The sequence below is a fragment of the Diceros bicornis genome, chromosome 6 (genome assembly GCF_020826845.1).
Source record: "Diceros bicornis minor isolate mBicDic1 chromosome 6, mDicBic1.mat.cur, whole genome shotgun sequence".
Taxonomy (NCBI): domain Eukaryota; kingdom Metazoa; phylum Chordata; class Mammalia; order Perissodactyla; family Rhinocerotidae; genus Diceros; species Diceros bicornis.
This window is the reverse complement of record NC_080745.1, coordinates 36,710,478-36,730,911: the sequence shown is the minus strand read 5'-3', so window position 1 is coordinate 36,730,911 and position 20,434 is coordinate 36,710,478. Positions and strand designations below refer to the sequence as shown.

The window sequence follows — 20,434 nt, the reverse complement described above, 5'->3', positions numbered from 1 at the left end:
CCTTTCCCTGGGGAACTCACGCGTTATCAGAGGAGACGGACATGTCAATAGACTGATAATCATGGTGTAGGATGAGGAATGTAGCAGCCGAAGCACGTCCAACATGCTAGAGTAGCAGTGTGACCATTACTGCACGCTCTTGCCCCTGCTCACCCATTCTCTACCTGGCACACAGCTTCGTCTTTCCGAAACACAAGTCTCAGTGTTGAGTACTCATTGGAGTCATGCCAAGACTCGCTGTGCTTTGGGGTCAAGTCTAAATTTGTTTACGTGGTTTGTAAGGCCCTGCACGATTTAGCTCCTGACCGTCTTTCCAGATGCCTTACTTCTTACACTGGCTGCTCCATCCGTATTGAACTTATTTCTGTTCGTGGCACAAACCACCCTCCTTGCCTTTGGCCTCCACACATGCTCTTGCTTGTGCCTGGATGCACGCTGATGCCACCCCTCCAGGACGCCTTCTCTGGCCTGCACTCGGTAGACCCCCGTGTGCTCCCATGGCCACTCACGCACACATGTATCATGACTGCCGCTCCCCCACCAGACTGTGGGCACCATGGCCGCAAGGACTGCTGATCTGGTGCTGCCAGCCTTGGGGGTAGAACAGAGCGTGTCTCCTCCTGGGGCCATGCTTCTGGCAATTTCTATTTCAGTTCTCAGTGGTTTCTGATTGCCTTTCTTTGCATTGCTTTATCACGAAGGGGAGAGGAAAAGGTGGTTGTGGTTGGTAAAAGAGGGGGGGCAGGATTGTCTGGCCACAGAGGACATTGGGGGACTCCTGCCAGTGCCCATATTGTCCATGAGGCAGGAGACACGCAGGGCCTGGGGGAAACGAGGCATGGAGAGCAGAGTGAAAAGGCTGCCCAGGACCAAAATATGCAGAAATGACCAGGGACTGGGGACTTCGTGTCCTTAAGTCAGGACATTTCCAACCACCCTGGAAAGTGAGCACGAGATGCCATTCTCAGAAGCAAATCAGTGTCAAGGTCTTTTCAGCCTCATTGGCTTGTACATCTGTCTCTCCATCCACTGGGAGCCTTCTGTGTGCAGGGCTGCACGTGAGGCACTGGGAGGTCGGGGTGAATGGAGCAGACACTGCTGGGGTGACAGGTGCAGAAAGCTGTGATCCGGGCTAGGCCATGCCAAGAGATCGGTGCTGAGAGAGGGGTTATCTCCAGCTTGAGGGACTCGGACATCTGCAGGAGGAGGTGGCATTTGACTTGAACCTTGAAGGGTAGGTGAGATTTGGATAGCTGGGAGGAGAAGGAAGAGCATTTCAGTAAGAAAGCCCTGGCACCTGCCAGCAATGTAGAGGTGGTTTGGCCAGAGTTCAGAGAGCATGGAGCCACACCTGCAGAGCCTTGGTGCCTCAGACATGGGGAGGCATTGCAAGGCTTTGAGCAGGGGAGTGAATTGACCACGGTCACTGTTTAAGAAGGCAAATGTGGCAGTGGTGTAGAGGATGGGTTGGAAGGGAGAGAAATTGAAGATGGAAAACCATTGCAGTGAATGAATCAGCAATCAGGAATCCAGGCACATGGTTTTGAGGACTTTCTAAGCCGAGGAGTGGCAATAAGAAAGAATGATGAGACAGAGACTTCCAGTGAACTCCATGAGGACAAGCACCGTGAGGACAGATGTCTAGCCTACAGCCAGGCACATAGTAGGTGCCCAGTAAATACTTTTTGAGAGAATAAATGGGAAGATACTATAAAGGAAGAACAACCGATGACAACCCAGGGGGCCTGAGGTTAGGAGCCTGGGATCCTTGAGAATGGGGAACCCAGGAAGAGGAGCAGGTTGGGTCAGTCCTGTTGAGGTGAGGAGCAGTCTGACTTGGAAGTGTGGGCACGTCGGCCCTGGCACATAGGCATGGGAGCCTGGGCTGTCCCATACTTTCTGGGGTAGTGGGGTTAAGGTCTCTGTGCCTGCTGCCCCATGTTCTAAAGGGTTCCAGCCCTTTGGCCACCATTTCCACCTACCTAGAAGTCATGCCCAAGGAAACCCACCAGTATCACTGTCTCGCATTAGTAATAATAGCTGATGTTTATTGAGCACTTTCTGTGTTCTAAGTACTTCTCCGTCTCATTTGATTTTCCAACATTTTGTGAGTTAGGTCCTATTTATCATCTCAGTTTTTCAGTTGAGGAAACTGAAATTCACCCAGCTATTAAGGGATGGGGCTAGGATTTGAACCCCAGGTGACTGGCTCTGGAGCCCTCGTTCTTAACTTTTGTGGCACTGCCGTCTATGTGAGGATGAGCCAGCCACCTCTCACAGAGGGATGGAATCCTGTGGAGGTTTATAGGTGCCTCTGGCATGTACTTGGGGATCGAAGGGCAGCTTTCATGTAATATTTGAGGGTTGGAAGGGACCTTGGAGATGTCTGATTCATTTTACAGGGGAGGAAATGGGGCTCAGAGCATTTGCAAGCCTGCTCTGAGTGACATGGTTGATGGCACTTGAAGGACCTCCCATTGTGTGATGTGCCAACATGGGTATTCCAGTGCCCGTGGGAGCTGGATTGTCTTAGGCAGGCGGGCATCTCAGCCTGCCCTGTCCTGCCTCAGCCAGACTTGAGCTGAAATGACCTTCCTCAGTCTTGGTCTCACTTTCTTTCCTTCTCATCTTTCTTCCAGATTGACAAATATCTCTATACCATGCGGCTCTCTGATGAAACTCTGATGGATATCATGACTCGTTTCAAGAAGGAGATGAAGAATGGCCTCTCTCGGGATTTTAATCCAACAGCCACAGTCAAGATGTTGCCAACATTTGTAAGGTCCATTCCTGATGGTTCAGGTGAGTCTCTCACTTAGAGATTGGGCTCTGAGGGCTGAATGTTCTGTGAAGGCATCCTTCCAACTTTCATTCGTTTGTTCATTCCTTCATTCTCTCACTTGTCCACTCATTCATTCATTTACCATTCTATCCATCTGTACTCCCATCTATCCATTCATCATCCATCCATCCATTCATCATCTATCCATCCATCATCCATCCATCCATCCATTCATCATCTATCCATCCATCATCCATCCATCCACTCATCATCTATCCATCCATCATCCATCCATCCATTCGTCATCTATCCATCCATCGTCCATCCATCCATTGAACATATGTCTACTGGGAATCTACCATGTGTCAGGCACTGGGGATACCATGGTTGGACAAGACTGACCTGCCCTCATTGGCCTGACTGTCTAGTGGCTTGTGATAAGAAAGTGTAGTGTTTATGGATCTTACAGATGCTGTATGAGTTACTCTTATGTCTCCAGAATATGAAAGGCTCCAGCACAAATGAAGAGGTCATTTTAGGAGAATCCCTCCATCAGGGCACCAAGGCCTCCCTTCAGTACCCCAGATAAGTAGCCTAGTGGCCAAGTGGGTCTTGGACTTGGAGGGGAGATTCAAGTCCCCACTTGAACAAAGTTCATAGATGCTAATAGGTAGCCTCTAAAGCAGAGAAATGCCAAAGGTAGGTAGAATTGAAAAAACAAAATTATCCTGTTGGTCTGCATCCCTAATGGGGAGTTGGGGGCTCCTTGAGTATTGTCAGTACCTCTTCCCCAGGGGAGTGGCCTCAGTCCCTGTACTTGGCAGAGTGGAGGCTGGGAGGGCACAGCCTGGCCTGCTCACTGGAGGCTGTTCTGTCCGGCTGACCCACAGTTAATAGTTTGCGGGGGTGGGTGCTGGGCCTGCCCCAGCTTGGCACTCACAGGAATCCCACTCTGAACTGTGTTCTGTGCTCCAGGCCGAGGTTCACCTGCTGCATGTGGGAGAGGGAGAGAGATTATGAGGAGCTCGGGTTTCTCTTGGGGTGTGAGTATGCGCCCTGAGAGTGTGGCCCTTACACGCTCCCGCTGTTTCTTCCCTGCTCTGGAGGCTCCTTGAAAGCTGCGATTTGGGGCATCTGGCATGCAGCCTGCAAAATGGACGTCAGGAAAACTGCAGCCGTTGCGGCTGATGCTCACGAAAGATGGGCAAATGCATGGCTTGTTGGAGCTGACAGACCGCAGTGGGCAAGTCCTCTGTGCCTGCAGCGGCCTCCAGAAGTCCTGCGTGAGATTCGGGCCCTGACGGAGGGCATGTGCTCTGTGTGCTCTGTGGCCGTGCATGGGGTTTAGTTCATGCACACACATTGACTCTTAGATCTCTGATGTCTCTTGACTATTTAAAATCTACTCCACCTCCATAGTTTTGTTTTCCTTGAGGTCTTGGTGCCCAGCACTTTAGGTTTTAAATATCCACTGAAGACATTCTGGCCATCAGGGTGACCAGACTGTGGTGTGCCCTGGATTATGTCCTGCTGTCTTTGTAGTTCACTCCTGCTTTTTCCCAGGCCTGGTTGGCACCCGCATCCAGGAGCATTTGAGCTTTTCCGGGATTAGCGGAGTTCTGTAGGAGAGGTGTGGCTGTGCCTGCTACCAGCTGAGAGATGAGGACCGGGAGGGCCTCTGCTCCGGCTTTGCTTGGGAGAGCTCAGAAGGATGCCTCATGCCTGCAGGGCACCTGATCCTGTGTGACTGGCCCAGGGCTGACACATCTGAGGAGGAGATGCCTTCCCTTTCCTCCTGAACCCTGCCCTCAAGCCAGTTCCCCTTCCCGGACCGGATGTGAGCAGGGGGTGCTCTCCCTCACTCTTTTACTAACCGTTTACAGGATTGAGGGTCTCAAAGTGTCATCCACGTACATTAGTAATCTAGCCATGTGCCCCCATCAGCTACTCTTCAAAACAAGGCCCAGAACTCAGACTCATTTGGGAAAAACAACATTCTGCATCTCCCTCTTAGAGATTCATAACAGACACCAAGATGCTAAAGGCCCTGAGCAGTCCTGCAGGAAAGAAACCTCTTTAACTGGCTGCCTGCCTTTTCCCCAAACCTGTTGGATCCTTTCCCCCCAACGTCTGCTACCATATTTTATGTATTTTCAGACACTTTGTTGTTTGAATATCTCTGAAATCAGCAATGCATTGTACAATAATTGCATCTTAAAATTATTACTGGCAACATTTTTTCTTTCTTCATGTTACATAAAATAGTGATGTGTCTCAGTCAGTGGCGTCTTAAGTGTGATGGCATATGTGGTAATACGCCCATGTTGGGAAACACTGTCCTAGGGTTTGTGGAACTGGAGCCAGCAGCCTGGGCCCCGGGCTTCTTTTGAGCCTCTTTTCTGTGTTGCACATGGGGCCAAAGGTTTAGGGCCTCTCAGGAGCACAGAGTGGTGTTGAGAACAGAAGGAGGAGGAGGAGGTGAAATCAAAGCCCTGAACCACAAGGACCCACCCTCCTGTGCGCAGGGCCTGGGTCTGCCTGCCTGCACTCAGTGCCCTTCCCCTACCTACCCCAGCCCTCCTCGTGCCGCCATGACTATTTCTTCACTCTGTATTACTTTCCAAGGCTGCCGTAACAAGTACCATAAACTAGGTGGCTTTAAACAGCAAGAATGTACTATCTCACAGTTCTGGAAAATACAAGCCCAAAATCAAGGTGTCAGCAGGGCTGTGCTCCCTCTGAGACTCTGGGTAGACTCCTTCCTTGCCCCTTGTAGCTTCTGGTGGTGGCTGTCAATCCTTGGTTTCGGGGCTTGCAGCTGCACCTCTCCAGTCTCCGCCTCTTCACGTCACATGGCATTCTCCCTGTGTGTCTCTGTCTTCACGTGGCGTTTTCCTCTTAAGGATACCAGTCAGATTAGGATCCACACTAATGACCTCATCTTAACTTGATTACATCTGCAAAGACCGGATTTCCAAATAAGGTCACAGTTACAGGTACTGAGGGTTAGGACTTTCACATATCTTTCTGGGGGACACAGTGCAACCCATAACATTCCCTATAGCCCTTCTCCCAAGTGGCTGTTCCCAGTAGTCACGGATCGGCTCAGTTCATGTGCCGCGGGACCCACACTCCCTCTGGAATGGTCCCTGCAGCCTGCACAGACATTGACATTGGTGGCAAGGCCTTGGATACCTGACCCCAGTCCAGTCCCTGCCCCTTTGTGACAGCAATGTCTCCACCTCCACCTTCCCTGCACTACTTTATCAGCCAAGAACCAGGAGGTCCCCTGGATCAGAGTGTGGGTCTCTTTCATAGTAAACCATGGTGCTGTTCTCTTTTTGAAACATTAATCACTGCTTCAACTCTGTAATTAGTCAGCGATAGAATTAGTGGTAATCCCAAACCACTGAAGGATAAATTGGACTCTGCGAGGTGGAGAGATGCCCCTACCCTTTAGTGGTGATGTGACTTCCAAGTCAAAGGGAGAAACAAACCTTTCCTTTCCCGCTGACCTTGACCCTGGTGGACCGGACTCAGAGTTTTGAAACTCTACCGATTTTTTGGAAATGTGTCAGCCCATTTTTATTAATTTTTTCTCCTTTAGACATTTTTTTATGGGCAGTGATTTTTCTTTAATTGCTCTTCAGTAATCTATACATTCATTTTTTAAACCCTAAAGTGGCTTTTAGCTGCTGCATATCCTTTTTGGAGTAGCAAAGGTATGAATAATAAATAAAAGAAGGAAGATATTGAAGACTTTTTACTCTGGTGACTTGGCTAAACAGCAGTTCCAGAAGTCTTCAGAGCTGCCCCGTCCCCAAGGAAGGATAGCTGCCCTCTGTGTCCAGCCTCCCTCAGAAGAGCCGGCTCACTCCCTGTCTCTTTCTGAAACCTCCCCTTTTTTCTCCTTTATCACTAAGAATTGGAAATATTGGAAACATCAGTTGCTGTAAGCTTTTTGAGGGTAAATTGAGTTGAATATTTCCTTGTTTCTGTTTCATGGTTCCTAGCATGCTCTTTACTCAAAGGCTAAGTTAAAAAATATTTCATGTGCGGTTTGGTCACAGTTAATTTTTTGGGCCCTAAATACATATAGTACTACTTTCCAGCCAAAGGAAGTCCCACGGCATTTGGTCTGGTCACGTACCTTACTCTCAGTTTTCTTATCTGGAAAGATGGTTGGATTATCTCGAAAGTTTTCTCCATCTGTGAAATCTCCTGTGTGTCTAGCGTTCTAGTTGGGTTTCTGATGAAGGTGTCGAACTCTCATTGCTAGGTGGATTGCAGACAGGAGGGAATGCCTTTGTGTCTCCTGTACGGAATTTAATTCACTGAGCAGGGCAAAGGCAGGCGTTTCATGAAAGTGGAGTTTTTGTTTGCCTTGTATTCCAGCGCAGGCCTGGACTCAAGAGAAACATCTGTCTCTGTGTTTGTTTTCCATTATTTGCTGGTAATAATGGCTGTCATTAGAAAGTGGAGAGTTGCCAGGGGCCCTTCAGATGTTTTGTTTAATGAGCCTTCTCTAGAAGAGCGGTTCTCCAGGCTTCAGTGGAAATGGGAAAGTTGCAAGTAGGAGTCACCAGTGGTGGAAATGGAAAGTTGAGGCCAGAGATTTGAAGCGGAAGTTGGAGGGAAGCCCACCACTGCAAAAAGAAGCTGAACTTGAAATTAAAGGAAAACAAATAAACTAAAAACCCAGAACACTGGATTAATCTCTGGCTCTGCTGCTTATTATCTGTGCGACCTTGGAGAAGTCACTTAACTTCTCTAAGCCTCCATTTCCTCATCTGTAAAATAGGCGTGATAATTCCTGCCCTACCTGCCTCAAAGGCTGTCAAGAGGATCAAATGAAAGTGCTTTGGAAACTGCAAACCACTGTAAGAGTTACAGTGGGTCATTGTCCTTCTCATCATTACTGTAATTTAATAATTGACTTTGTAAGAATTCTTTGGGAAGGCCCTTTCTACCTGATGCAGCCAGTGAGAGGACCCCCCCCCCCCCCATCATGCCTGAATGTGTAGGTCCAGCCATGGAGGAAGGATCCAGAGTTTTTCAGTATTCACTGGCATCCCTGTGATGTTATGGGAAGAGGAGGCAGAAAGAAGGGGAAAGGAAGCAAAGGCAGGCTGTCTTCACCCCCCACCCTGACACCCCACACAATGTGGATGGGCCCACCTCTGGTTCCTCTGCAGTGGGGTGACTGGACACCACAACTCTGAATCGGGGAACCAACCTGAGACAAAGGGGATTGATAGGTCCCCTTTGTTATGGAGGGCAGTAGATATTTGGGGGACTCATTCCCTAATAAAGAGTATTGAACTTGGGAGCCTTCTGGTTGTACCTGAAAGAAATCTGACTCAAATTTGTATAAGCAAAAAAGGTAGGGGCTGGCCTGGTGGCATAGCAGTTAAGTTTGTGTGCTCTGCTCCAGTGGCCCGGGGTTCACCGGTTTGGATCCTGGGCGTGGACCTACTCACCGCTCATCAGGCCATGCTGAGGCGGCGTCCCACATAGAAAAGGTACAACTCTACAGCTATGATACACAACTATGTACTGCGGCTTTGAGGAGAAAAAAGAAAAAGAGGAAGAATGGCAACAGATGTTAGCACAGGGCCAGTCCTCCTCAAAAAAAAAAAAAAAAAGACTTGCTCAAGCATGACTTTTGGGGGAAAAAAGGGAAAGTTCTAGGTTCGTATGACTGGGAAGTCTAGTTGTAAGTTGGCTTCTGTATCCAGGACTCACCTGTCTCTTATTTTTTCTGACTTTGTGATCTTTGTCTTGGCTTCATTCCTAGGCCACGTCTCCCACCTCTTCCTTGTGGTGGCAGAGATGCCCCGGCAGCCCACGCCGACACCTCACCTCAGATCCTAGTGATCCCAGTGATGGTCTTGGAGAGGGCGATGATTGGCTAACTTGGGTCATGTGCCCATCCTGAACCAATCATGATGGCCAAGGTGGGAGATTCTGGATGCTCATGGATCATGCATTGGTCCCCCTGGAGCTGGAGCAGGGGGTCAGCCTCACCTCCAACCTCATGGACCAAAACCAGAGAGGGTAGTCATCTAAAGAGGTGCTAGACAGCCAACAAAGTTTACCAGAAATTTTGTTGCCCTTACCAGAAGCCATTCCTTGGTGTCTTTTGCCTGGCAGAGAACAGGCCATGCATCTGACCCATGCAGTTCTTACTGAACTAGCAGCAGGCCTCAGTACTGGGGGAGGGAGGTAAGCATATTAAATTGCCCTTGCCTTCAAGTCGCTTATCATCCACCTGAAGCAGATAAGACATACACATAAAAAATACTGAGCATTACAGTATTTGCAAGTATAAGCGTGACTAAGAAAAGGGAGGGGCCCTGGTCTTGCCTTAGGTGTGACCATGAGCAAGTCATTCAGCTGGTTTGGTTGGAGCTTCCTTATCCATAAACTGAGACAGTGAGTTAATATTTGTCCCATGTTTCCTGAGCTGCAAATGTGATTTTCAGAAGAGGTGCCAACTGCCGTTTCTTTTAACAATCACAAACCCACCCTGGAACCAGGGTCACTTCTCTGGGAAGGATCAGGCTGCACTGGACTTGACAATGACTGCTTGTAAACCGCCTTCAGGGAAAGGGCCCCTTCAAATCCGTCAACTCCCACTGGCGGGTGTGTGGAGTATCCAGTATTCAGCGTTGTCCTGACATCTCAAGGACACCTTTTCTGGTCACCTTCTCTGACCCTAACACCCTGGGACCCCGTTGACCTGTGCTTGTTAGAAAAAGGAGCAGTGGAGAGCTGGGGTGGGCAGACCACAGCAGTAGGCTGGGACGGGGCAGGGCTCTTTGCAGAGCTGCAGAAGTGGGGGCCAGCCCCATGCACCCTGAGGCCAGGTTCCTCCTGGATCTACAGGCAGCTGAGGTCATTTTCACTTATCCTGCGTGAAAAATTTTAGGTCTAGGTCCTGCAAAGGTGCTGCCCGACACCTGACCCCTTCCTGTGTGAGGGGCGGAAAGCTCCTACCTGCTCTGTGCTGACGCTGGCACCAAGAAGCAGGAGTTCCCCCGCCAGCACCTGGAACTTGAGCACAAGAACCTGCTTTTACTTTAGGCCTTTGATTCAGTGGAAAATGAGACTTTTGACCAGGCTGGCAACGGAAAAATTTACCATGCTATTTTTTTAAAGTGATGATCAAAAGCCAGTGCAAAACATGAAATAAATGTTTATTTAAACATTAAAACAGTAAATAAATTAATTAAATAAAAATGTTGAAACAAAATTAAAAACACCCATGTTTTCATCCTAGCACAGCATTCGCTTTTGTGCCTATTATCTTCCTACGCACAAGTGGTTTAGAGTTGTTTACCAGCCTTAGTTTTCATTATCTTCACTAAAGCAGAACAAAACCAAAAGCTGCAACGAGTCATGGATGGTGAAGAGCCCCCAAAAGAAATGTAGCCATTCCTGATGTGCTGAAGTGTCACTCTGATGCCATCCTTGGGGATCTTTGTCCCCGAGGTCTGTCCAAGAGGCAGTTTTATGCAGTGGTTATGAATTGGGGCTTTGGATTCAAATTCTGGCTCTGCCACTGCTGGTTGTGTGCTTGGGCAAGTTACTTAATCCCTCCCAGCCTTCCCTTGCTCATCTGTAGAATGAGGATCATGACAGTACCTACTACACAGGGTTGAGAGGGTTAAAAATAGAATGATGCATCTGAAGCAGTTGGTGACTGGAGTGCAGAAAGGCTCACTGAATGTTAGCTGATGCTGAAATGCAGTGCTCTTGATGTTCTTGTAATTAAGCCTCCTGAAGGGAGCCACCTCATGCTGAGTTCAGTTTTTTAATCTGATAGTAGTGTAAGCACTGTGGGGGTTAGCATTTTGATGGAAGCCCAAAGAAAACCCTAAGCTGCTTTGAACAGCCCACAGTCTGGGTCAGAATTTCTTATAACTCTATGGCACCTGCTTCCCAGCATTCTCCCTTGGTCTCTTTTCTTTGGACCATAGAAGCAATTTAAAAACAGCAGCATCATGAATATAATTCAGCCATAAAAAGAAATGAGGTACTGATAGCTGCTACAACATGGATGAACCTTGAAAACATGGTAGGCGAAAGAAACCACAAAAGACCACATACTATATGAGTCCTTTGATAGGAAATATCTGGAATAGGAAAACCTATAGAGATATATGGTAGATTACTGGTTGTTGGTGGATAAGGGGGGTTGGGAGGAAATGGGGAGTGACTGCCAATGGGTAAGGAGTTTCTTTTTGGGGTGATGAAAATTTTCTAAAATTAGATAGTGGTGATAGTTGCACAACTCTGTAAATATACCCAAACCCACTAAACTGTACACTTTAAAATGGGTGAACTAATGATATGTGAATTATTTCTTGATAAAGCTGTTATTAAAAAAAGCAACCAACCAGTGGCATAACTGCTTCGTGATTAAGGAACAGCAAACAGAGGTGCGGTGAATGAATGAATGGGCCACCAGTCCCTGTGATGAAGGGCTACCAAGCATTCATTCAGTGTCCTGAGTGCCAAGGGGAGATGCAAAGAATCCTAAGTTGTGGTCCTTCCCTCGAGGAACTTCCCTCAAGAGAGGATAAACAGTATATTCAGTGTGAGAGTGCTTTGGTTTGTTCATTCATTCCTTTACACCCTCATTAGTTCAAGTATTTGTTGAGCTCTCTTGCTGTATGCCAAACACCATTCTAAGTTCCAGAAATAGAGCAGTGTGTCAGAGCTTACAACTTGGTGGAATCAAATACAAAGATGAGTCAGCTATAATTTATAAAAGAGAATGCTTTATTTTTTTAAAACCAACCATTACTTTAAAAAAAATAATAATGAAAAAGCTCAAGGGACCTAGAAGAGCCAAAACAATCTTGAAAAAGAAGAACAAAGTTGGATTCACTTCCCAGTTTCAAAATTTACTACAAAGCAACAGTAGTCAAGACAGTGTTGTACTGGCATAAGGATAGATCAATGGATCAGAATGGAGAGTTCAGTATGTCAATTATATCTCAATAGAAATGGAAAAAAAAAAAGAATTGCAAGTTCAGAAATAAACCCATAAGTTTATGGTCACTTGGTTTTTGACAAGGGAGCCAAGACTGTTCCATGAGGAAAAGATCAGTCCATTCAGCAAATGATGCTGAGATAACTGGATATCCATCTGCAAAAGAATGAAGGTGGACCTCTACCTCATACTACATGCAAAAGTTAAAATGAATCAAATACCTAAATATAAGAGCTAAAACTATAAAACTCTTAGAAGGAAACATAGGTGGGAATCTTTATGACCTTGGATTTGGCAATGGATTTTTAGATAGGACACCAAAAGCACAAACAGCAAAAGAAAAAATAGATAAATTGTACTTCATCAAAATTAAAATCTTTTATGCATCAAAAGTTACCATCTAGAAAGTGAAGGGGCCACCCCCGTGGCATAGTGGTTAAGTGCACGCTCCGCTTCGGCTGCCTGAGGTTTGCAGGTTCGGATCCCGGGCCGGACTGACACACCGCTTGTCAAGCCATGCTCTGGCAGCATCCCATATAAAGCAGAGGAAGATGGGTTCAGATGTTAGCCCAGGGCCAATCTTCCTCTGCAAAAAGAGGAGGATTGGCAATGGATGTTAGCTCAGGGCTGGTCTTTCTTACCGAAAAAAAAAGAAAGTGAAAAAACCCACAGAATGAGAGAAAATATTTGCAAGTCATATATCTGATAGGAACTTATATCTAGAACATAAAGAACTCTTGCAACTCAACACTAAAAAGACAAATAACCCAGTTTTTAAAATGAGCCAAGGATCTGAATAGACATTTCTCCAAAGAAGGTATATATGCATGGCCAATAAGCACATGAAAAGGTGCTCATTGTCATTAGTCATCAGAGAAATGCAAATCAAAATTTAAAAGATGGGTAATAAAAAGTGTTGAGGATGTGAAGAAGTTGGAACCTTCATGTATTACTGGTGGGAATGTAAAATGATGTAGCTGCTTTGGAAAACAGTGGCAGTTCCTCGAAAAGTTAAACATAGGTTACCACTTGACACGGCAATGCTACCTATAGGTATATACCCAAGGGAAATAAAAACATAGGTCCACACAAAAACTCGTGCACAGATATTCATAGCAGCATTATTCATAATAGCCAAAAGGTAGAAACAGCTCAAATGTCCATCAGCAGTCGAATGGGTAAATGAAATGAGGTATATCCATGCAGTGGAATATTATTTGGCCATAAAAAGGAATGAAGTACTGATACAGGCTACAGTATGATGAACCTTAAAAATATTTTTCTAGGTGTAAGAAGCTGGTCACAGAAGGCCACGTACTGTATGATTCTATTTATATGAAATGTCCAGAATAGGCAAATCTATGGAGACAGAGTAGATTAATGGTTGCTTAGGGCCGTGGGGGATGAGGGACTTGAGAGGTAATAGTTAAAGGGTATAGGATTTCTTTTTGAGGTGAAGAAAATGTTCTAAAACTGGTTTGTGGTAATGGTTGCATAACTGAATATGCTAAAAACCATTGCATTGTATACTTTAAATGGGTGAATGGTATGGTGTGTGAATTATATCTCAATTGATGCTATTACCAAAAAACATAATACTAAAGATGCTTCCCTAGGAAAATGAGATGTCCAGAGCAGACTTGTATTTACTGCTGTAGGGCTGAGCACTTAGTGGACCACTGAGGCTCAGGATGGTGGGGTGGCTGTCACCTCTGGCAGGATATACCTTGGGATAGTGGGAATGTCACCTTAGCAGCAGAAGTCAAATTAACAGATTTTAACTGAGTTTTGGGGAGCATGTTGGGGGATAACTAATGAGAAACAGTACAGAATGTTAGATGGTGGTTTAATGGTTTGGAATCCTACCCATGGCCCCCCGCCCTGGTGCTATATGGTGGTCTCGCATACAGTCCCATCATCTTTCTCTGTCCCACTGAGGCCCACCCCAGTTACTGCACACATTGGTCTTGAGGGATGTAACCGTATCAAGCCAGTTGACACTTATGTGACCAAGAGGGACTTCTGTTAAAAACATCCCCTGGGTGGAAACAGCTCAAGTGTCCACTGACAGATGAATGGATAAACAAATGTGGTGTGTACATACAGTGGAATATCGTCCTCAAAAAGCAGTGAAATTCTGACACGTGCTACAACATGGTTGAACCTTGAAGACTTGATGTAAAGTGAAATAAGCCAGACACAAAAGGACAAATACTGTAGGATTCCACTTATATGAAATATCTGAATAGGTAAATTCAGAGAGACAGAAATAGAATAGAGGTTACCAGGTACTGAGGGGAGGGGAGATGGGGAGTTATTGCTTAATGGTGATAGAGTTTCTGTTTGAGGTGATGAAAAGTTTTGGAAATAGATAGTGGTGATGGTTGCAGAACATTGTGAATATACTTAATGCCACTGGATCGTATACTTAAAAATGGTTACAGTGGTATATTTTATATTATGTATATTTTACCCCAATTAAAAAAAAATCCCCTGGGGAATAAATGGAGCCCTGGCCTGGTTGTAATCGGTGTCTGAGCTGACTTGGAAGGAACACAAGGCATGGGATGACCTCCGAGGTAGGGTTTCTCTGAGTTTAAATGCTATTTTTATTTTATGGATAGCAGTGTCATTTTTGAAAAAGGAATTAGAGAAAGATGGGGTGGGACTTTGTACTTAATCAGTCCTTCCATTCCCATGTTAGGAGTGAGAACGGGGTTGCTTGCAGCTGTCTGCCTGACGTTGCCAGGCTGGGAGAGGGTTTCTCTTGTCCCCTCTTCCAGATGCGGAAGTGGTCGCACGAGCCGCTGGCTGAAAGTGCCCTGCGGCGTGGGGAAGCAGGTGGCCGGACCCTGCCGAGAAGCGGCAAAGCATGTGGCCTTCTTGTGACACTGGAATCTGATGCAATACCTGTTGTCTCCCTGAACAGAAAAGGGCGATTTCATTGCCCTGGATCTTGGTGGGTCTTCCTTTCGAATTCTACGGGTGCAAGTGAATCATGAGCAAAACCAGAATGTTCACATGGAGTCCGAGATGTATGACACCCCAGAGAACATCGTGCATGGCAGTGGAAGCCAGGTGGGTCTCCGCTTCCTTCCATCAGCCCCAATGGGCCCGGTGTCAGGCCCTAGGGTACCTGCAGGAACCACACCCCAAAGCACTGGTGTCCTGCACGCCAGGAAGGAGTCCATCATAGGTGCATGTGGAGAAGGACTCCTGGGCGGAAGGGTGTGACAGCCTGAAGAGACCCCACTATCCGAGTTTACTGGTGGGTGGAAGGGAGCTACTGGAATTTTCACAGGGTGAAGGGTGTGAAGAGAGAGGCCCAGCAATTCTGTTGGGTAAGTGCATTCATCTCCTTAGGATCCTGGGCTTGGTTCCCCAGCGTAAGTTTAGCAGACAGAGCCCTGGGTGAAAACACCCCTCTTTCAAGTCATTGTCTTCCTCACCCAGCTCACCAAAGGCCCAGGCCTCATAGGGTATGGCTGTCACCTTGTGGGGCAGCAGGAATTTGAGTGTACAGCCCTAGGGCTATTCAAGGTCTCCTGACTACCTGATTTAATAGCCTCCTACGAGTCCTTGGCACAGAAAACAGACAGGAGGGCCTTGCTTGGGAAATCACTGTCCCCTCCTCTCTCACTCAGTACCTGAGCCCACTCCCCTTCAAGACACCCCCCACACTGCGAGGGCTGCCTGCCTTTGCTGGCTGAGGGCCATGGCTATGCTCAGGGAGGGCCTGTCCACCCTTGTCCCGCCCGTCTGGTTGCAGTGGGTGGTGGGCCCCTAGCTCACTGAGGACACTGTATCAGGGTTTAGGCAGCCCCTCGTCAGGTATTCAGTCATTTCTGGGTCCTATAAGCCCGTCGTGTGTGGGAGCCACTCCCCACCCTCTCCCGTAGACGTTCTGCCTCCTCTAGTTTGTAGCTCGCCTCCTGAGTCATGGCTGCTGGCCAGGACACATATTCAGAGCTCGCCAAATATTTATTTTAGGGAGGATGTGTTCACGGCAAGGTTCATGACTAAGTTCTCCAGAAAACTCATTTGTTCTGGGCTGGACTTTGAGATAAGACCCAGGAGTCTTCTCCTCTTGACTCCACTTTGTTTCTAAATTAACGTGGGTGGGACCTGGAGCAAGCTCTCTGCCTTTTCTTTTCCCAAGAGAAGAGGGCTAATCCTGGCCTTTAACCTGCTCCTGCAGGTTTGGGTTCGGAGCTTTTTAGACCATGTCACGGTGAGCATCGAAGGTGACACTGTCACTAAAAGAGAGGAACCGTGTTCAGTCAGCCACTGAAACGGGTGCATCACTCATTGGGTGGCCCTGCCTGGAGGTTCCCCTGCTTATCCCTGCTTTACTGGGCTGCAGAAACTGGCCTGTTCCCACAGTGTGTGCATGAAGGCTGCCAGCTGGTAGGTCTCCTAGTCCTGCTGGTGGTTGCTGTGCTGCTCTCTTTTGCAGGTCACCAGCAGCCTCAGGTTGGCATCCTGCTCTTTCCAGGCAGAAAGTACTGACCTGTCACTCTATTCCCAGTGGTCCTTGGGTTGAGCCCCTCTGTCTGCTGCCTTTACTGTCCAGACTCTCCCCCTGGGCTGCGGACATTCCTGTGTGCTTGGCCTGACCTGTTAGGAGCGGGGTTTGTAGATGAAAGGGGTTCCCCCCCAACAGGCGCACACTCACTGCATTCACTTCCACAGTGAACAAACACCTCCTTCTTACTGCTGCCCCCGGGACCTCGTCTCTCCCAGCCTCTGACCCCATCTTTTCAGCCCCAGGGTCCCTTTGTTTCCTCCTTTTTCTTCCTCTGCCCCTTTCAAGCAGTCTGCAAAGAAAAGATGATGATGGAGATGATGATGATGATGATGATGATGTAGTATTATTATAGCAAATCCATAGTGCTTGTTATGTACAAATCACTGATCTAAGCACTTTATATAGATTAGCTCACTTAATCATCACAACAACCCTACAGGGTAGGTATTATTATTATTATTCCCATTTTACAGATGAGAAAATTAAGTCTTAGATGTTAACTAACCAGCCCGTTTGGTCACACAGCTCGTAAGTGATAGAGCTGGGATTTGAACCCAGGCAGTTTGACTCTAGATGTTACAGTTTTAGCAATGTGGAACATTCTTAGGCTGACTTTTGTCTCTGTCTTTATTGTATTTATTTATATTTTTATTTATTTAAAATTTTTTGATGAGGAGGAAATATGAGGGCTGTAGGCAAGGAGAAAGGTCCAAGGGATGAGGGAGAGGGTTGGCATTTGAAGAACAGGGATGAAATAGGAACCTCTCTTCCAGAAGTTTGGTGTGAGGTTAGAAATAAGTATTAGTGGCCCATTTTTCTGAGATCTCCTATCGATCTATGGAGTATTCTGGTAAACCAAGGGCTCCATTCTGCCCATGAAGCAACTCAGACTCACAGACTATGAACAGTGCTGAATTCTCGGGGTTGTGATCTCATCTTCTGTAATGTGCAGGAATTTTTAATAGATTTTTAAACCTTTTATTTGAAATACTATTAAACTTACAGAAAAGTTTTAAGATGAGCACAAAGAGCTCCCATATATACCCTTCACCCAGATTCCCCAATTGTGTTAACTGTTTGCTTTATCCTTTTCTCTCTGTCTTCACGTACACACACACACACACGCATGCGTGTGCACACACATGCACGCACACAGTATCCCAAAAGTTTCAAGGCAGTTTTAGGCTTTAATAATTTTAGAAGCATAAATGCAACTTTTTAAAATATCACTTATTTAGTTTTGGGAATTTTGAATAGTGTTCACGTTTTTGTTTTAGTCATTGTCTGCCATTTTCAGTCGGAAGGACTGAGTCTGTGTGGCTGGATTTTTAAAATAATGGGCGTGTTGTCAGGAAGAAAAGAAACCCATTTTGTAGACACTAAAATTTTGAGTCCAGAGGGGCGAGGTCACTTCCCTCCCTGGCCGGCACAGACGTGCGCTCGCCCGGGGGTAGTAGCTTCCTGTCTCCTTGAGCAGGCTTGTAGCCCCTGGATTGTGGGCGCGCCACAGACACGGCAGCTGCCTCTTGACAGAACAGGTTAGAGGTTGTGTTTGGCTTGGATCCGGGAGCTGGTTACAGCACGCCGTCCGTGTCTCCGTTTCTGCAGCCTGAGTTCTCCCTGCCACTTCCCGCCGGCAGCCTTCTTTCCACCGGCTGTCTTTCCTGGGGGCCACAGGGAGCTTGGAGCCTCCGCGTGGAGATGGCGCGTGGGCTGTGCTGATGGACTTAGTACTGGGTTCATTCATATCACTTGGAAATGTAGGTCGCAGGCGGCTTAGTGGGGCCTCTCCAGGGAAGGTAGTCATGTGTCTCCTTGGTCGGAGTCGCCGGCTGCAGCTATAGCCTGAGTAACAGTGACCCAGGGACAGAGGCTCCTAAATCAAAATTGACAGGCTTTCCTTTACCCTGGTAGGAAAGTCAGATCTTAGAGCTGGGTCAGGGACATCTGGGGAAAGATGGCGATAGGAATAATGACTTCGGGCTCCGTCTCAAGGATACCCCTGCAAGGTAAGCCTTCAGGCAGATGGCCTTGTCTGGGGACGTGGGCTGGGGTTGCATCCTGTGGCTGTGTGGTTTGACCTTGCCAACACTGCCTTCTTCTGGGCTTCAGGAAGCTCCGCAGCTGTGTCAATCCCGTACGTAGGGGAGGGAGGTCTAGTGTTATGAAAATCATGTGAAAAAGACGGGGGTTACCTAGGCTGTGGTGTGGTTGCCAAAAGAGCATATATATGCTTTGGTTACATTAATAGAGGTATAGAGCTAAGGAAAAGGGAGGTTCCCAGTTCAACTAAGCTCTCCTCTGGTCAGAACACATATGAAACATTATATTCAGTTCTGGATCCATTTTAGAGATGAGAGGAGGTATTAGAGAGGTCCAAAAAAGGTTACCTTAGATGTAGTGAGCCTCCTGTGATTGACAGTATTCGTGCAGAGGCTAGGGAAATGTTCTGGGTTCTTTCTAGTGGGTCCTAAGATATGTATGCATATCCTAGGCAATGTGTTGTGGAGCAGGCAAGCTTAAATTGCAATCCTCTGAATAAGTTGTGGTGTAGTCACACCATAGAATACTACGCAGCAGCAAGAACGAACTGTCTACAAAGACACACAACAACGTGGGTGACTCTCATACACATAATGTAGAATGAAAGGAGGCAGACACCAAGGAGTGCGCACTGTCGTTCCATTTATGTACAGTAGACAGATGGGCAAAACTAGTCTAGTGTTAGAAGTCAGAGTGGCTGACAATTGCCCTTGTGCGGTTGGGTGGCAGCGGTAGTGACTGCAGAGGGCACGAGGAGGTGTCTGGGTGCTGATAATGTTGCTTCTTGATCTGGGTGCTGGTGACATGGTGGTTGCAGCTTGTGAGAATCCAGTGAACGCTACGCTTAGGCTGTGTGCATTTGTTTGTATGTGCATTATACTTCACTAAAAAGTAAAGCTATGATAGACTGAAGATCGTTAAATCACTCAAGTGGGCTGGAGGTTGCAGAGTTGCCTGTGAGCTTCTGGAATTTACAGAGATAGAGGGAGATAGAGAATTGCCTGTGAGCTTCTGGAATTTACGGAGATAGAGATAGAGAAAAGGGGCCAGGTGGCCATTCCACCTGGGTGGCTGGTGGAGGCCTATGTGTCATAGAAGAGTGAGCTGATTTTCTGTTATTTTTAAATTTCCTCAGTACCCAGATAATACATATCAGTGACCACTGAGAGGCCAGTTCTGTTTGAAGAGTTTGAGAGGCTTCCGAAGCTGTGCTGGCCCAGGGACAGGCTCTTTTTACAGGACTCTTCTCTACCATTCACACACAGTGGCTTTTCAAGCAGGGCCGCCGGCAGCCGTGGGGCCGGGCGACCGGGGTGGCCGTGCTCCTTTCTGAGTGCGTGGGAGGGAAACGTTGACATCTTTCCTGCAATGCTGAGGCCTCCCTCCTGACTGCTCTCCTGTGCTTCCTCCAGCTTTTTGATCATGTCGCCGAATGCCTGGGAGACTTCATGGAGAAAAGAAAAATCAAGGACAAGAAATTACCTGTGGGGTTCACATTTTCCTTCCCTTGTCGGCAATCCAAAATAGATGAGGTAAGGATGTTCTGGGGTTATCGGGCTCCACAGAAGCCCCAGAGGGGAGACGCTAACGAACCCTTTTCTCGACTGCTTTTCCGTTTTGCTTACCAGGGGGCCTGCATGTCTTGCATTTTTTTAGACACATTTGTAGAAATTAATGTGAGGTCATGATATTGTGTTTATTTTTTCAATTACTTGAGTTATTTATGTATTTTTGGAGACGAGTCATGGTATTTGTGACCATCAGGTAGAGAGAAACATTTATTAAACCAAGCAAGTGAAGGAAAAAAGTAGGTTTAGTGACAATGGAGAGAGGTTGGAAAACCCCTTGTCAGAGTTGCACAGTGTGGTGTTTACCTGGAAGCCAGCCTGGTCAGCGGATCTGGTCAGTACCCCACCCCTCTGGTGCCAGGACCCCCACCCCTCTGGTGCCAGGGCCGCCTCTCCAGAGCTTCTGCCAGTCAGTGGCTCCACTCCCAGAGAGGCCCTTGGTTCCCTTTTTGACTTCCAGGTAACTTGTTGCACCTGACTTCTTGTTTGTCATTGGTTCATTCATTCATCCG

The 20,434-nt window shown here is 47.2% G+C and overlaps 1 protein-coding gene across 1 annotated transcript in view; it reads left to right on the top strand.

Moving 5' to 3' along the window:
• The window catches only part of HK1 (hexokinase 1), a 71,239-nt gene that overhangs the window by 16,691 nt on the left and 34,114 nt on the right, over positions 1-20,434 (top strand). Inside the window, exons 2-4 of the mRNA XM_058543291.1 lie at positions 2,640-2,802; positions 14,713-14,861; positions 19,767-19,886. Coding sequence (XP_058399274.1) covers positions 2,640-2,802; positions 14,713-14,861; positions 19,767-19,886 — 432 coding nt within the window. The remainder of the gene's footprint in view (positions 1-2,639; positions 2,803-14,712; positions 14,862-19,766; positions 19,887-20,434) is intronic.